The sequence below is a fragment of the Mustela erminea genome, chromosome 13, assembly GCF_009829155.1.
Source record: "Mustela erminea isolate mMusErm1 chromosome 13, mMusErm1.Pri, whole genome shotgun sequence".
Classification (NCBI taxonomy): domain Eukaryota; kingdom Metazoa; phylum Chordata; class Mammalia; order Carnivora; family Mustelidae; genus Mustela; species Mustela erminea.
In genome coordinates this window covers 65124745-65142394 of record NC_045626.1, presented here as the reverse complement: position 1 = coordinate 65142394, position 17650 = coordinate 65124745, and the positions used below count along the sequence as shown (strand labels likewise).

Genomic DNA, 17650 nt, shown 5'->3' with positions numbered 1-17650 from the left:
GAGAAGCAGGCTTCCCACTGAGCGGAGAGCCCTGTGCAGACAATAAGCCACCCAGGCACCCTTCTTATTTTGTTTAATGTGTCTTTGTGTGGATGTACTATAGTTTTATTGAGCTACTGTACTGTGTATGGATATTCAAGGTGTTTCCAATACTTTGCAGTTAAAGACAATGCTGCAAGGGTGCCTGAGTGGCTCAATTGATTAAGTGTCTGCCTTTGGCTCAGGTCGATCCCAAGGTCCTGGGATCATGTCCTGAGTTGGGCTCCCTGCTCAACAGGGAGTCTGCTTCTCCCTCTCCTCTACCCCACCCCCTGATTGTGCGCTCACTCTCATGCTCTCTCTCTCTCTCTCTCTCTCAAATAAATAAATAAATAAAATCTTTTAAAAGTCAGTGCTGCAATGTCCACAATAGCCAAACTATGGAAAGAGCCTAGATGCCTAGATGTCCATCAACAGATGAATGGATAAAGAAGATGTGATTCACACACACGCACACGCACACACACACAATGGACTACTACTCAGCCATCAAAAAATGAAATCTTGCCATTTGTACGGACATGGATAGAACTAGAGGGTATTATGCTAAGCAAAATAAGTCAATCAGAGGAAGACAATTACCATATAATCTCACTGATATGAGGAATTTGAGAAACAAGACAGAGGATCATAGGGGAAGGAAGGGGAAAATCAAACAAGATAAAACCAGAGAGGAAGACAACGGTAAGAGACTCTTAATCTTAGGAAACAGACCGAGGGTTGCTGGAGTGGAGGGGAGTGGGAGGGATGTGGTGCCTGGGTAATGGACATTGGGGAGGGTATGTGCTATGGTGAGTGCTGTGAATTGTGTAAGACTGATGAATCAGAGACCTATACCCCTGAAACAAATTAACATTAAATATTACATTAAATATTAACATTGTATGTTAATAAAAAGTCAATGCATTGAGTAACCTTAAGCATATGTATTTTTGTATTATTGGAGGTATGTCTTCAGGTGAAATTCCTAGAGGTGGGTTGCTGGGTACAAAGTAAATGCCTATGTAGTTCTGTTAGACATTGCTGGATACCCTTCATAAGGCCACATCCAGCTGTGTTCTCACCAGCAACTTAAAAGAGCGCCTGTTGCCCCTCATCCTTCACAAAGGAATGTGTCATAACTTTTCATTTTTGCCAGTCTGATAGGTGAGATGTGGTATCTCAGTGGTGTTTAATTTGCATTTCTCCTATTCTGAGTTAGACTGGTTATACTATTTGTATTGTATGTGGACTGATTGTAGATGATTTTTCATTTTGCTCACTTTTCTATGCGTCTCTTACCATTGATTTCTAAGAATTTTTTGTGTATTGTGGATATTGGCCCTTTATTTGTGAAATATTGGAAATATACTCTCCCAGTTTCTCATTTTTGTATTATGCACAGGGTTTTTAAAGTTTTTTAAGATTTTATTTTTTTAAATTTATTTTTTATTATTTTATTATTTCTTAAGATTTTTTATTTATTTATTTGACACAGAGAGAGAGAGAGAGAGAGATCGATCACAAGTAGGCAGAGAGGCAGGCAGAAAGAGAGGGAGAAGCAGGCTCCCCGCTGAGCAGAGAGTCCGATGTGGGCCTCAATACCAGGACCCTGGGATCATGACCTGAGCCGAAGGCGGAGGCTTTAACCCACTGAGCCACCCAGGTGCCCCAAGATTTTAATTTTTATGTAGTCAAATTTATCAGTTATTTCATCATTCAAGATTTTGAATCATAGTTGGAAAGCTTGAATTTATTTTTGATATTGTATGAAATAGGGTTCATTCATTTTTTTCTTTTGTGAATATGCAGTTGACCTAGTATCATTTATTGAAAAACCCATTTTCTTCTGTACTGCTTCTTTGGTCATAAGTCAGGTGTCTATATATGCGGTTTCTTTTTGGATTCTTTATCTACTGTTTATTCATGTGCCAGTACGCTGCTATTATTTAACTTGTAGAGGAAGAAAAATTACCTCAAAGATAATTCTAACTTCTATTAATGGACTATAAAAGGTTATTTGAAAATATATGGTTATGTTGAGTTTATATACTGATTAATTGATGAGGGACAAATTGACAGGAGGGAAGTAGAACTGATTGACAAATTTTTTGCATCATACTTGATGACTAATTTCATAAACAGGAACTAGCCTTAAAGAATATGAGCAATCCTTAGTGATTAATACAGTATTCTCCTTCCTCATTATATAACTAGATTTTTCATAATGTGACAGTCCTAAATTACCAAAGCTGAATTAGTTTAATTCATTTAAACATTAATCTTTTTCTACCTCTAGTAAGACAGATTGACCTAGCTAATTCTATTGTATTATAACTTTTATATCTGAATGATGAGAATAGAACCTACTCTACTGACATTTAGAACAGGAAAAGACTTTAGAGATTAGTAATTTATGAAGCATTTTAATCTGTAGAGATGAGTTTATTATGATTGCCTGGGAATTTATTATGGTTGTGTGGCTCCAGGTAGACAAGAGTAGTAAATTATTTGGCTAACTTATGCTTTCACCTTAATGGGACAAACTTCTTGGATCTTTTTATTTTTTTTTTTTAATTTTTATTTATTTATTTATTTATTTAGTTTTTAAAGATTTTTATTTATTTATCAGAGAGAGAGAGGGGGAGAGAGCGAGCACAGGCAGACAGAATGGCAGGCAGAGGCAGAGGGAGAAGCAGGCTCCCTGCTGAGCAAGGAGCCCGATGTGGGACTCGATCCCAGGACCCTGGGATCATGACCTGAGCCAAAGGCAGCTGCTTAACCAACTGAGCCACCCAGGCGTCCCGGATCTTTTTTTTATTTAAAAAGTAGTTTTTCTTGGGGTGCCTGGGTGGCTTACTCAGTTGAGCATCCAACTCTTGTTTTCTGCTCAGTTCTTAATGTCAGGGTGGTGGTATCTCAGTGTGGAGTCAGCTTGAGATTCTCTCTCTCCCCCCCTCTACCCTTTGCATTTGTGCTCTCTCTCTCTCTCAAATGAATTAATTAAAAAAAAAAGTAGTTTTTCTTTTTTTCACAGATTTTTAAGTCCTCTGTATTCTATTCCTAGAAGTAAAAACAGGTTTCTTCACTATTTTTTCTTTAATAATTTTATACCTGATCTTATCCAGAGTGCTTGTTTCCTTTTTTTTTAATTGAAGTGTAGTTGTCTCTTGTTTTCTTTTTAAAAAGCTTGTTTTTTTTTGTTTTTTGTTTTTTGTTTTTCTTTGTCCTTCTAAAATATAAAAAAGCATTACAAAGGGTCTTTCTCAAATAGTTTGATCATTTAGGCTGACTACTCACTCTAACCTTAAACTGTCTAGATTTTATATACTGACTAAGCTTTAAGAAAAATCAATTTTGGCTTAAATTAGACTACTGAAAAATTAGGTCAGGTAAGAAAAATAAATTTTCAAAATAGTGGTTCCATCACTGATTTACCTTAAAGTAATAAAGATCATTTCTGACTCTTAGTGGTATTTCCCTCTAGAAATTATAAGATGGCATTTTTTGTTCAATTATAGAACTTTTCTCTGAGCCCATGTGATAGCATTCAGATGATCCCTGTTTGTAAGTCATGTCCTAGAAAGAGTAACAAAGAGGATGTCTTCACTTTCCTCTCATTCACTGACTCTGGCATGTGTGGGCATGTGTGGGCATAAAGTCTTTGATTACATATGTGATTTTCATATTTTAGAAAGAAGCATGTGATTGTTTATAAACCAGTAAAGAGGTTGTCTTTCTGTAGCACAGTATTAAGTACTGTTTGTTAACTGTCAGAAAATCTTTGTGGAGCTCTTGATCTTGAATTCAGTGTAAAAGCCAAGAGCTTTGTGTAGTCTCAAAATACTCTTTACTTTTGTTTCATCTAATCAGTTTGCTTTTATTTTTTGTTTGTTCTAGACCAAGAGCAGTGATGACCTCTTAGCTGGAATGGCTGGAGGGGTGACTGTGACTAATGGTGTTAAAGGAAAGAAAAGCACCTGCCCTTCCACAGTGTCTTCAGCATCAGCCCCTGCCATGACTACCGTGGAGAACAAATCCAAGATCAGCACAGGTATGGGTGGCATTCAGAGTAAGAGTTAAATTGCTTTTTTGTTTGAATAGCAGAGTGCAGTAGTATTTAAGGTGTTCCATTAATTACAGAAAATGTATGCCATGTACAAAAGTATTTGTATTTCAAACCCATGTACTCATCACCCTTGTCAAGTGAAGGCCAGTCTTAATTCCTTCACATCCACCTTCCCTCCTCATTTGGAAGCAAATTCTAAGTGTCCTGTAATTTCATCCACAAACATGTAATTATCTTTGAAAGATAAGGATTCCCCTAAATATATAATCATAATACTATTATTAGTCCTTAAAATAATTAATAATTTCTCAAATTATAAATATAAAGAAAAACTTATTCAAATTTCCAACTTTTTCATAAATACTGAATAGGTGTATTTACTGTTTCTAGGTCAGGATTTACTTAAGGTTTGTATATAATAATTGTTACCCTTTCCTAAATCTATTTTTTTCTTAAAATTTAATTTTTATAGAAATATACGTTGTTTGAACTATATTTTTCCGTGATCTGGATTTTGATGTCACATCTCCTTGATGTCTTTGACCATGTTCCTTTGTTCATTTACTGTTAATGTCATTGGATCTAGAGCCTTGATGGTTCAAATTCAGGTTTCTTTTTTTCCCTCATAAGGTGCCTTCATACACAGTAGTTGTCCTTTACCAGCAAGCGCATCATTTCTGGTTGTTTGTCTTTCCAAGATGTTAGCAGCCTCTGACGATCAATGCTGGATCCATGCATTCCTGTTCTACCATTCTTTCTTCATTCATTAGCAGCAATTCGGCTTTAGATTTGTTGGAGTCTGTTAATTAACTCATCCCTTCCAGTACACACAAGATCATGTGTATTCATTTTATTTTTTATTATTTATTTGTGTTTTTTAAAAATTTTTACTTTTAAGTAATCTGTACTCCCAATGTGAGGCTCAAACTCACATCCCTGACATCAAGAGTCGCATGCTCCACTGACCAAGACACCTAGGTGCCCTAAGGTCATGTGTGTGTAATACAGCTGATGAAAGCACATTGGCAAAAATAATAGCAGACTTCCTTTATGATCATTATTTAGACCATTACCCCCTCGTATATGTGTATTAGAGTTTTTCCTAGCCCAGGTTTACCTACTGTCCTCTCTCCTACTTTGATCTTCTGTGGACTCATCCTTCTATCCCAGATCACACACCCACCGCCTGTTAGTTATAATAGGCATGTGGTATGATCATGAGGAAGGCACTGTTATACCAGGCACCGTTCCATTTTATCCTTACTATAGTCCTTGGAGGTAGAGGCTATTATTATCCTCATTTTAGAGATGTGAGAGCTATGCTTAAAGCTTAAGTATCTTGCATAAGGCCTTGTGTTCATTTGCTCAGAAAATATTTAATGGGTACTGTACCACATTGCTGCAAAGCTGGTGGTGGAACAAGGACTGCACATCTCAAGCTTGAAGTCATCACCACACTAAACACTGCAGCCTTTGTGGTAAGAAGGAAATTAGGTATTCCAATACCATCTATATATCTTCCCATTTCCAGCTTTTAGAATTTACTGGGAGAGATGCATTTGTACCGGTTCCCTACTGACCAGTGCCACCTGCCTTCACAGGCTAAATTCAGTTATATTCTCCCTGGATCCATTGCCTCTACTGGAGGCAGCTTTGTACATCTGTATTAGTTTGTTAAGGCATCCATAACAAAATACACAGATTGGGTGGTTTAAATAACAGACATGTAGTTTCCCACCAGAACTGGCTAGAAGTCTGAGATCAAGGTGGTAGCCACTTTGATCTCTTCTGAGGTCTCTCTCTTTGACTTGTAGTTTGCTGCCTTCTCATTGTCTCCTCACATGGTCATACCTCTCTCTGTGTCTGTGTCCTGGCCTCCTCTTCTTATAGAGATACCAGTCAGATTGGATTAGGGCCCATTTTTACAAACCCCATGTTAATATAAATACCTTTTAAGCTAATTCTCTTTTCCCAAAAAAACGGTCATGTTCTGAGGTCTTGGGGGGGTATGGCTTCAGCATATGAGTTTGGAGGATACAGTTCATCCCCTAACAACATCCTTAACTCTTCCATTGATTTTCTCTACCTTTATTTACTATTACTTTTTTTTTTTAAGATTTTATTTATTTATTTATCAGAGGCAGAGGGAGAGAGAGCGAGTGAGCACAGGCAGGCAGAGGCAGAGGGAGAAGCAGGCTCCCTGCCGAGCAAGGAGCCCGATGTGGGACTCGATTCCAGGACCCTGGGATCATGACCTGAGCCGAAGGCAGCTGCTTAACCAACTGAGCCACCCAGGCATCCCTTTTTTACTTCACTTTTACCTTATTTACTTTTACCTTTATTTACTCCCCATGACTTCCCAATCCAGTTCACTTGTCTGTAACTCAGATTCTTCCATCTACTCACTGGGCACAGTAATCCCAGAAGGGGAGCTTTTTTTGTCATGTCCTCTCTCTTTTCTTGTTCATTTACTTCTCCTTTCCTTTTGGAGCATTATTAATCCTTCCCCTCATTACTGGCTCCTTTCCTTTTGTCTTTCAGGCATGCCCAGATGCTTTGCTTTTTAGGATGGGTTTTGGTTTGGGAAAGAATAATGATTGGTACTGTTTACAGAAATGGGAAAAGGAATTAATACTTCTGGTTATACCACCCTGTTCCTTATTTGGCCTCCATTTGCAATTGTTTGCTTCTTAATCTTGTTATTTCTGCCCTGTAAATCTATTACAGAGGTAGCATCTTTTCTGTTCTTGCAGAGATCCTGATCTCACTCCCCAAATGTAGGCCCTCCTTTACTCTTACTGCTCTGCCTGCCCACATTCCTCCTGGACTACTCTTCTTCCTCAGGTGTTTCACTTAGCAGCCTCTGGATTCATTTTCATTAAAATGCTGTTCGCTATGAGTCTTCCCTGCTCCAGAACATTTACTCTGGAACTCACTAAATTTCCCCTGGCGTTCAGAGCCCCATAAAAACTTCTCTGCTGCTTCCATTGTGTGGCCTTATTTTCCTTGCTGTGCGTCCTGTTCACTTCTGCTTCGTCGTCCTGTCCTGTGGCCAGCCAGAATTCTCTCCCCTGCTCTACACCTGATCCCTGGCAGAATTAGTGTCTGTCTTCCTATACCACATTGCCCTTTCACTCCCTCACCTCTGCAGCCTATGCCTGACATGTAAAAAACCAGCAGGTTCTTACAGAATACTTACTGATTAGGTCTAGATCTTATTTTTCAAGGTGAAAAGCAGCTAATTATTTCCTAAGTGTTTTTAGGTAAGCGTATTCCTGTTCTTTCTGTACTAAACCCATATTCATGTCAGTTTCCACAGGTTTAGAATTTTAGCAGTCAGGTAGTAGTGATTCATGTAACATATTTGGTAATGTGCCATCATTAGTTAGCATTAGTATTAGTACATTATTGTTTTCTAACATTTAGGGAGACAACATAACATACTTCTTAAGTTTCAGATTCTGGAGCCACACCGTTTGCCTGCATTTGAATCTTGGCTTATCCACTTATTACATGTGCGGTGTCAGCAAATTATTTAGCATCTCTGTGTGTGAGTTTCTTCATGTAATGATAATGAGGCTTACATAAGTTAATGTATGTGAAGTGTTCATCTGTGTGTGTGTAGAGTAAGTGCTAAGTACACATTAGCCTTATTATAATTAATGTTACTGGTATTATTTATGTAGCATTCTATGATGTGAAAAACTTTTTTTGCACTTACTTTGATCATACTTCTTGTGTTTATCATAGGTAGCTTGGATTTTTGGTTTGTCTGGAAGCTGCTTTTCCCTTCTTGCTTGTCTGTTCTTTCTTTACCATCCGCTTCTACAATTAGTTTGTTACCTGACTGGTTAATCCTAGAGTTTGTTTCATCTAGCTTACCCTAGACTGTTATGCCTCTGGCCACTTCTCTAGCCATGGTTTAGGATTCAAGTTAATGTGTAGCATTTTTTATGTAATAGATTTATTGAGATATAATTCATATTTTGTAAAATTCACCTTTTAAAAATATACAGTTCAGTGTATAGCTTCTTTTTCATTAATAATTAAAGGATGAATGATCTGGTTTTGAGGAAACGGAATTTTACAGTAACCAGAATCTAAGGCAAGATGATGTCGGTCGGAATCGATGCGTAGGACTCTAGATTTCATCTGGTTAGACCTCGGACATAACCTATGTACCTTTTCTTGCTAATATTTTTGCATTCCATTCTTTGTTTTAAATATTTAGGTACAAGTTCTTCAACCAAGCGGAGCACTTCCATAGGTAATAAAGAATCTGGTTCTACTAGAGAAAGATTACGTGAGCGTACCCGACTAAACCAGAGCAAAAAACTACCTTCTGCGGGTCAGGGAGCTAATGACGTGGCATTGGCCAAGCGTTCGCGCAGTCGCACAGCTACGGAATGTGACATTCGCATGAGCAAGTCTAAGTCGGACAACCAAATCAGTGACAAAGCTGCTTTGGAAGCCAAAGTGAAAGATCTTCTCACACTGGCAAAAACCAAAGATGTGGAAATCTTACATTTGAGAAATGAACTCCGAGACATGCGTGCTCAGCTGGGCATTAATGAGGATCATTCCGAGGGTGATGAAAAATCTGAGGAGAAGGAAGCCATCATTGCTCACCAGCCAACTGACGTGGAGTCCACTTTACTGCAGTTGCAGGAACAGAATACTGCCATCCGGGAAGAACTCAACCAGCTCAAAAATGAAAATAGAATGTTAAAGGACAGGTTGAATGCTCTGGGCTTTTCCCTAGAGCAGAGGTTAGACAATTCCGAAAAACTGTTTGGTTATCAGTCCCTGAGCCCTGAAATCACCCCTGGCAATCAGAGCGATGGAGGAGGGACCCTGACCTCTTCGGTGGAAGGCTCTGCTCCTGGTTCTGTGGAGGATCTCTTGAGCCAGGATGAAAACACCCTCATGGACCATCAGCACAGTAACTCTATGGACAACCTAGACAGCGAGTGCAGTGAGGTGTACCAGCCCCTCACGTCAAGCGATGATGCCCTGGACGCACCATCGTCCTCAGAGTCCGAAGGCCTTCCGAGCATAGAGCGCTCTCGGAAAGGGAGCAGTGGTAACGCGAGTGAAGTGTCTGTTGCGTGCTTGACAGAACGGATACATCAGATGGAAGAGAACCAACACAGCACGAGTGAGGAACTTCAGGCAACTCTGCAAGAGCTAGCTGATTTACAACAGATAACCCAGGAACTGAACAGTGAAAATGAAAGGCTGGGGGAAGAGAAGGTTATTCTCATGGAGTCTTTATGTCAGCAGAGTGATAAGTTGGAACACTTTAGTCGACAGATTGAATATTTCCGCTCCCTTCTTGATGAGCATCACATTTCTTATGTCATAGACGAGGATGTGAAAAGTGGACGCTATATGGAATTGGAGCAGCGTTATATGGATCTAGCAGAGAATGCCCGTTTTGAACGAGAACAGCTTCTTGGTGTCCAGCAGCATTTAAGCAATACTTTGAAGATGGCAGAACAAGACAACAAGGAAGCTCAAGAAATGATAGGGGCACTAAAGGAACGCAATCACCATATGGAGCGGATTATTGAGTCTGAGCAGAAGGGTAAAGCAGCCTTGGCAGCCACATTAGAGGAGTACAAAGCCACAGTGGCCAGTGATCAGATAGAGATGAACCGCCTGAAGGCTCAGCTAGAGAATGAAAAGCAGAAAGTGGCAGAGCTGTATTCCATCCATAACTCTGGAGACAAATCTGATATTCAGGATCTCCTGGAGAGTGTCAGACTGGACAAAGAAAAAGCAGAGACTCTGGCTAGTAGCCTGCAGGAAGACCTAGCTCACACCCGAAATGATGCCAATCGATTGCAGGACACCATTGCAAAGGTACTGTTTTAAGTGGATAAAATGGAGCAGAATTATGCAGCCAAAGTACACACTCTGCTTACTGAAAGCCAGTATCACTAGTGTGATGTCTCATTCACTTGTTCTAGGATTGGTTTTGTTTTCTTTTTATTTTTAATTTTAATTTTAATTTTAATTTTTTTTAAAAAAAGATTTTATTTATTTATTTGACAGGCAGAGAGAGAGGAGGAAGCAGGTTCCCCGCTGAGCAGAGAGCCCGATGCGGGGCTCGATCCCAGGACCCTGGGATCATGACCTGAGCCGAAGGCAGAGGCTTTAACCCACTGAGCCACCCAGGCGCCCCAAGATTGATTTTGTTTTAAAGATTGAGAATGTTTTCCTTATTGGGATACAGTCAAAAGTATTCTTAAAATAATGTCACTTTGACTCACTTGCATTTTGTCGTTTTTTTTCTGCCTGTGAGAGGAAGGGACTAGAATGGCAACAACAGAATTTGTCTCTAGTCTGGGTGTGTCCAGAGAATCGTATAGTGCAATTTTATCTCCTCATCTCTAATGACATATTTTGGCGTAGGAGAGATGAGAGCCCGTAGACCTCTCTGTGGGATCAGCAGTGTCTACCCCTTTTCCTGTGATTGTAGTTTTTCAAATAGAGTTCTCTTTCGAGTTAAAATATTTTTGGAGTATGGAGGCCCCCGTTGCTTAGAGGGCTTATTGCTGGCAAAGACCTTAGAGATCATGGGTCCAGCCCCCTTGTTTTACACCTACTCTGATAATGAGGACACATGCAGAACTACTGCCTGGGGTTGCTGGCACTTCAGCCAAGGGTCTGTGCCCCATGTGATTGCTGATGCAGGATTTATTTGCATGAGTTGATCCAAATATTCTATCTTACATTTTATTTCCTATTTTAATGCAGTGATTTTTATTTTATTTATTTAGTTATTTATTTAAAGATTTTATTTATTTATTTTACAGAGAGAGATCACAGTAGGCAGAGAGGCAGGCAGAGAGAGAGGAGGAAGCAGGCTCCCCGCCGAGCAGAGAGCCCGATGCGGGACTCAATCCCAGGACCCTGAGATCATGACCCGAGCCGAAGGCAGCAGCTTAACCCTCTGAGCCACCCAGGCGCCCCAATGCAGTGATTTTTAAACTAAGAAACATTAGTATATCTTCTGGTCAAAATCCAAATTATTTATTTATTTATTTATAAAGATTTTATTTATTTATTTGACAGAGGGAGAGAGATCACAAGTAGGCAGAGAGGCAGGCAGAGAGAGAGAGGGAAGCAGGCTCCCCACTGAGCAGAGAGCCCAATGCGGAACTTGATCCCAGCATCCTGGGATCATGACCCAAGCTGAAGGCAGAGGCTTTAACCCACTGAATCCCCCAGGCACCCTAAAATTCAAATAATTTAGATCTTAATTTTTTTAGTGATGTTTAAGAGATACAATTTAGGGAATGTATTATTTGTTGGAGCATATGTGTTGGAGGGCACATGGAGCTGAACTTTTGCAATGACAATATTTGAGAATTTGTTTCCATTTTTATTTTGGTAATAAAACTGTCACACATCAGACTTCTTAAAAAATTTAATTTTAAATTTAAAAAAACCTTTTTTTTTTTTAAAATAGGAGAGGATGCTATTTATTTATTTATTTATTTATTTTTCTAAAGATTTTATTTATTTATTTGACAGAGAGGGAGATCACAAGTAGGCAGAGGCAGGTAGAGATGGGGGGGAAGCAGGCTCCCTGCTGAGCAGAGAGCCCAATGCGGAACTTGATCCCAGCATCCTGGGATCATGACCCAAGCTGAAGGCAGAGGCTTTAACCCACTGAATCCCCCAGGCACCCTAAAATTCAAATAATTTAGATCTTAATTTTTTTAGTGATGTTTAGAGATACAATTTAGGGAATGTATTATTTGTTGGAGCATATGTGTTGGAGGGCACATGGAGCTGAACTTTTGCAATGACAATATTTGAGAATTTGTTTCCATTTTTATTTTGGTAATAAAGCTGTCACACATCAGACTTCTTAAAAAATTTAATTTTAAATTTAAAAAAACCTTTTTTTTTTTTTTAAATAGGAGAGGATGCTATTTATTTATTTATTTATTTATTTTTCTAAAGATTTTATTTATTTATTTGACAGAGAGGGAGATCACAAGTAGGCAGAGGCAGGTAGAGATGGGAGGGAAGCAGGCTCCCTGCTGAGCAGAAGGCCCGATGCGGGGCTTGATCCCAGGACTTTGGAATCATGACCTGAGCCGAAGGCAGAGGCTTTAACCCACTGAGCCACCCAGGCGCCCCAGGATGTTAATTATTAATTAGGTGCATGCCTGTGGCGCCTGGGTGGCTCAGTGGATTAAGCCTCTGCCTTCGCCTCGCGTTATGATCTCAGGGTCTTGGGATCGACCCCCACATCGGGCTCTGCTCAGTCAGGAGCCTGCTGTCCCCTCTCTCTCTGCCTGCCCTTCTGCCTACTTGTGATCTCTCTCTCTCTCTCTTTCTGTGTCAAATAAATAAACAAAATCTTTAATCAGATGCATGTCTTTGATCCAAACTTTGGAGAAGGAAGAATTTCCAAAATTTCCTTGTAAATGATCTAGTTAAGTTCAGTGATATGTCAATATAATTTGTCAGTGATGTAGCGACAAATTATGCTTAAGCACATTACATAAAATAGTATATTATTGTAGAGCGCTTTTTTATATTTTCAGACAGTTATTACACAGGTGTTTTTAGTTCTCACCTAGCATTTCATGCTTAGCTTCCTTTGGAACAATATATACTTCCATTCTAGAATTTTTCTTAGAGCAGCTCTTACTTTTCTAATCTGCACCATTAATTCTATATAGGTAGAAGATGAATATCGAGCCTTCCAAGAAGAAGCTAAGAAACAAATAGAAGAATTGAATATGACATTAGAGAAACTAAGATCAGATCTAGAAGAAAAAGAGACAGAGAGGAGCGACATGAAAGAAACCATCTTTGAACTTGAAGATGAAGTAGAACAACACCGAGCCGTGAAACTCCATGACAACCTCATTATTTCTGATTTAGAGAGTAAGTGGTGGGGGAGCTTTTCATTCCTTTTTGTCCTACCCATCTTAATGAGAGGGGATAGTTTGCATTTGGTAACAGAAGGAAAATTGGTTCCTCTGACTGCTGCAGAGAAGCAGGTTCAGTAGTAGATAGTGCCCAGCAGAAGTACGTATGTGGCCAAGCGTATATCACACATTAAGCAGTAGTCTTTGGACTGCTGTGTTTTGTTCCTAGCAAGAACTATTAAGTGGGGGGCGCCTAGGTGGCTCAGTGGGTTAAGCCGCTGCCTTCGGCTCAGGTCATGATCTCAGGGTCCTGGGATCGAGTCCCGCATCAGGCTCTCTGCTCAGCAGGGAGCCTGCTTCCTCCTCTCTCTCTGCCTGCCTCTCTGCCTACTTGTGTTCTCTGTCAAATAAATAAATTAAATCTTTAAAAAAAAAAAAAAGAACTAATAAGTGGCAGCATTGCTTTAAAACTGTGTTAGTTACAGAAAATAATTTAAAGGAAAAGCTGATTGTTACTATATTTTTCTAGGTCTTAGGAAAAGCCATTTACTGTTTATTTTTAGTGATTGCAAGTATACTGAGACCAAAGAAATAGATCATTCGTAATCTTATGTCTGAGGCACAGGTATTTATTTGTTGTCTGATTTTCCTCCCTATCAAGGAGATTTTATGATCTAATAGAATTGAAACTCTAATTTTAAGTTGCTCTACGTTTTTTGAAACTTTTATGATTATTTCAGACTTATAAAAAAAGTTATAAAAATTGTACAAAGCATTTCTGTGTTGACAATTTGATGAGGAGCAGAAATTTGGGTGATCTTAAAATGGCTTCCCACAGACTGTTTATTATGTTGCGAGTGAGGAAAAAGAAACAACCAGAAATTATACAGTGGAAAAATTGGGCAGCACTTTGGGTAATTGTATAAGTGACAGAGGCACACAAAGTCAGACTCAGCATTAGCTAGGCCATATTCTTGCTGAGGAATAACTTCAATTAATCATAACATTAAACAAAAATAAAGAATGTTTTACTAAAAACATAAGTGGGGTGGTGCTGTATTCCTAAAAAATGCCAATGTCATAAAAATCTTTGGGAAAGGGACCTAGGGAGACATGACAATTAAACAAAATAACTTTGCCTAGACTGGGTCTAGTGCTATAGGGAAAATGCTATAAAGGATGTTATGACAAAACTGGTCAAAAGTAGATGCTAGATAAACACATGTATAAACTTACGAAGTTGATAACTATACTGTGTTTATGTAAGTAAATGTTTCTATCCTTAGGAACCACAATCTGAATAGCTAGAGGTAAAAGGCCATGATGTATATCCTTAAAAGTTTAGGAAAAACATTAGGGATAGATGGATAGAGACATAAATAGGGATACAAGATAGCAAATGATGAAAACGGATGGGTAAACTGTTAACATAGATAAATCTGAAGAAAATGGCATATGGGTGCTTTTTTTGTACCAGTTTTTGCACCTTTTTGTAAATTTGGAATTTCCAACTAGTGCATCTTAGAAATTCTTATGTATTCTTCATCCAGATTCCTCAGATGTTAACAAATTTAAAGTTGTAGTACACTTTAATGATACCCAGGTGGAGGTGGGGACAGGGAGAATGGGAATAACTGTTTTTGGATACATTAGTTAAAGCTTTTAAATTTTGTGGTTTATGATATTGCTTCATTGGGTTCTGACAGTGTGTTATTTCTTGACAGAGGATTAATAGGCAGACACAGTGCCGGGCCAGATCCCATGTGCTGTGGGTGCAGAGGTGGGGAGGTTTTATGGTTTGTTTTGTGTTGTGTTGTGTTTTTAAAGATTATATTTATTTATTTGACAGAAAGAGAGAGCGCTTGCGGGAGTACACAGCAGGGGGAGCTACAGGCAGAGGGAGGAGAAGCAGTCTTCCCACTGAGCAAGGAGCCCAGTGCTGGCCTCTGTCCCAGAACACTGGGATCATGACCTGAGCCAAAGACGGACACTTAACGGACTGAGCCACCCAGGCGCCCTGGGGAGGTTTGAACTAGTTCCAAGAAAGAGTGGGTGGGTCATCTGCAGGAGTCCTATAAACCTGTGACAGTTCTGAGCTCTGACTACTTGGCTCTGATTCTCTGGATTGACCCCAGGGTTATTTGGAACATTCTGAGACATTTGGATACTGAAGTAGCTCACCAGGGGACTCTTTTCTTAGAGATAATGATAGCCCAACAGATAAAACGTCCTTACCTGAAGTTTCTAAAAACTTCAGTTTAAGGGGTGCCTGCCTTCGCCTTGGGTTATGATCTCGGGGTCCTGGCTCGGGCAGGGAGTCTGCTTCTACCTCTCCCTCTGCCCCTCCCTCTCCTTATGCTTTCTTTGTCTCTCAAATGAATAAATAAAATCTTTTTAAAAACCCAGTACTTTCAGTTTAACATTTATAGCTAGTCTGTATTTCATTATCTCTGAACTGAGAGAATTTATCTAACTTTATTTCCTAAATATAAAAGGTTCTAAAGTTTTTCAGATTAACTTGGAAATTTAGTGCATTTTTCATTTAGTACTGATAAAAAAAGCCTTTTGCCTTGTAAGACTTATGATTTGAACATGGAAAAGAGTGACATCTTGTGGTAATTGAGGATGTAGGTAGAAAAATGTTAGCTGATAAGGATTCCTGGGATGAAAAATCATTGCCAAAACAAAAATTATGTTAACATGTGGATTTTAATTTTGAGGTGGCTGAAAATTCTGAATAAAATTTCTTTTTAGCTATATAGCTTCTCCCCCCAATTTTTTGAAATGAAAAGTTCAAATATTTCGAAATATTGGCAGCATGGTATGTTAGCATCCATTGCCTAGATTTGATAGTTATTGTTTTGCAGTATTCACCTTCCATGTGTGTATGTGTGTGTTTAACTGAACCAGCTGACAGTAAGTTGTAGACCTTATGTAATGTTTCAGTATGTGACTCCTAAATATTCTCCTTGTAATCATATTTAGTAAAAATTTGGTATAATTCCTTAGTATCATCTAATAGCTCATATTCACATTTTCTCAGCTGTCCCCAAAATGTCTTTTATAGTTTTCTCTAGGAACCAGGATCCAAGCAAGTTTCATGTACATGAAACGAGTTGTTATGTCTCTGTAGTCTGATAGGAGTTAATTTATTTCTTAGCGAATTCTAGCACTTGGGATAGATGCTAGGTCAGCACTTGGAATGGGGGACTTGCTGTTAACTGAGAAATTGAACTTTCTTTTTCTTTTTTTTTTTTTTTTAAGATTTTATTTATTTACCTGACAAACAGAGATCACAGGCAGGCAGAGAGGCAGGCAGAGAGAGGACTAAGCAGGCTCCCTGCTGAGCAGAGAGCTCGATGTGGAACTCGATCCCAGGACCCGGGGACTATGACCTGAGCCAAAGGCAGAGGTTTTAACCCATTGGGCTACCCAGGCGCCCCACTTTCTTTCTTTTTTTAAAAACGATTTTATTTTTAAGGGGCACCTGGGTGGTGCAGTTGGTTAAGTGTCTGACTCTTGGTTTCTACTCAGGTCATGAACTCAGGGTCCTGGGATTGAGCCTCGCTGCAGGCTCCTTGCTCAGCCCAGAGTCTGCTTGAGATTCTCCCTCCCTCACCCTCCCCCCCGCCACTTGTGCTGTCTCTCTCTCAAATAAATAAATCTTAAAAAAGAAATGACTTTATTTTTATGTAATCTATACATCCAACATGGGGCTTGAACTCACAACCCCAGAATCAAGAGTCTCACGCCCCACTGATTGAGCCAGCCAGGTGCCCTGAAAAATTGAGATGTTGTACTATGGAGCAGCCATTATGATAGTCAACTTTAGAACTTTTTCATCACCCTTAAAAGAAACTAGGCATTAGTAGTTAATCCTTACCCCAAAATGATCTTGACTTCAGAATTAGTGGACAGAATTTTATTTATTTTTATTTTTATCATTTTTTAAAGATTTATCTTTTTATTTGAGAGAGAAAGAGTATCAAGTGCACAAGCAGGGTGAGGGGGAGAGGGAAAGAATCTGAAACAGACTCTCCACTGAGCAGAGAGCCCAACATGGGGCTCTGTCTCACGAACCCAAGATCATGACCTTATCTGAAATCAAGAGTTGGACTCTTAACTGACTGAGCTTAACTGACTGAGCCACCCAGGCACCCTGTAGACAGGATTTTAAAGCAGCCATTGTAACTGTCCTCAGGACGTTGAGGAAAATCTGCTTGAAAGGAATGAATAAATAGCAAATCTCAGCAGAGAAATGAAGACTGTAAAGAAAAGAACCTAAAACATATTCTTGAACTGAAAATTTTAACAGCTAATACAAAAAGTTTACTCCGTCATTAAACTGCAAAGTAGAGATGCAGAATGTCAGTGAACTTAAAGACCAGTCAGTAAGGCACTATCCAGTCTGAAGGACATAGAGAAAAAAGACTGACAAAAAAATTAGTAGAGTTCAGTGAGTGTGGGACAGTATCACAAGGCATAACATGTATTTGGAATCCCAGGTAGCTTTCCAGATCATGTCAGTACCATGCTGCCTAGACCTAGCCTGTAAGTGCTTTTTTGTATTGTTTGGATTTAGCATTCCAGACTACAAAGATCTGATGTAAAGTTCACTCAGTAAATACTGTGTTAAGACTTCTGGTTCAAGATGATGGCCTGAGGC

At 39.3% G+C, this 17650-nt stretch overlaps 1 protein-coding gene across 2 annotated transcripts in view; it reads left to right on the top strand.

The window, feature by feature from the left end:
* The window catches only part of SPECC1L (sperm antigen with calponin homology and coiled-coil domains 1 like), a 138636-nt gene that overhangs the window by 43594 nt on the left and 77392 nt on the right, over positions 1–17650 (top strand). For both annotated transcript variants that reach the window (XM_032309157.1, XM_032309156.1), the window contains 3 exons: positions 3919–4072; positions 8319–9952; positions 12793–13000. In XM_032309157.1, coding sequence (XP_032165048.1) covers positions 3919–4072; positions 8319–9952; positions 12793–13000 — 1996 coding nt within the window. The remainder of the gene's footprint in view (positions 1–3918; positions 4073–8318; positions 9953–12792; positions 13001–17650) is intronic.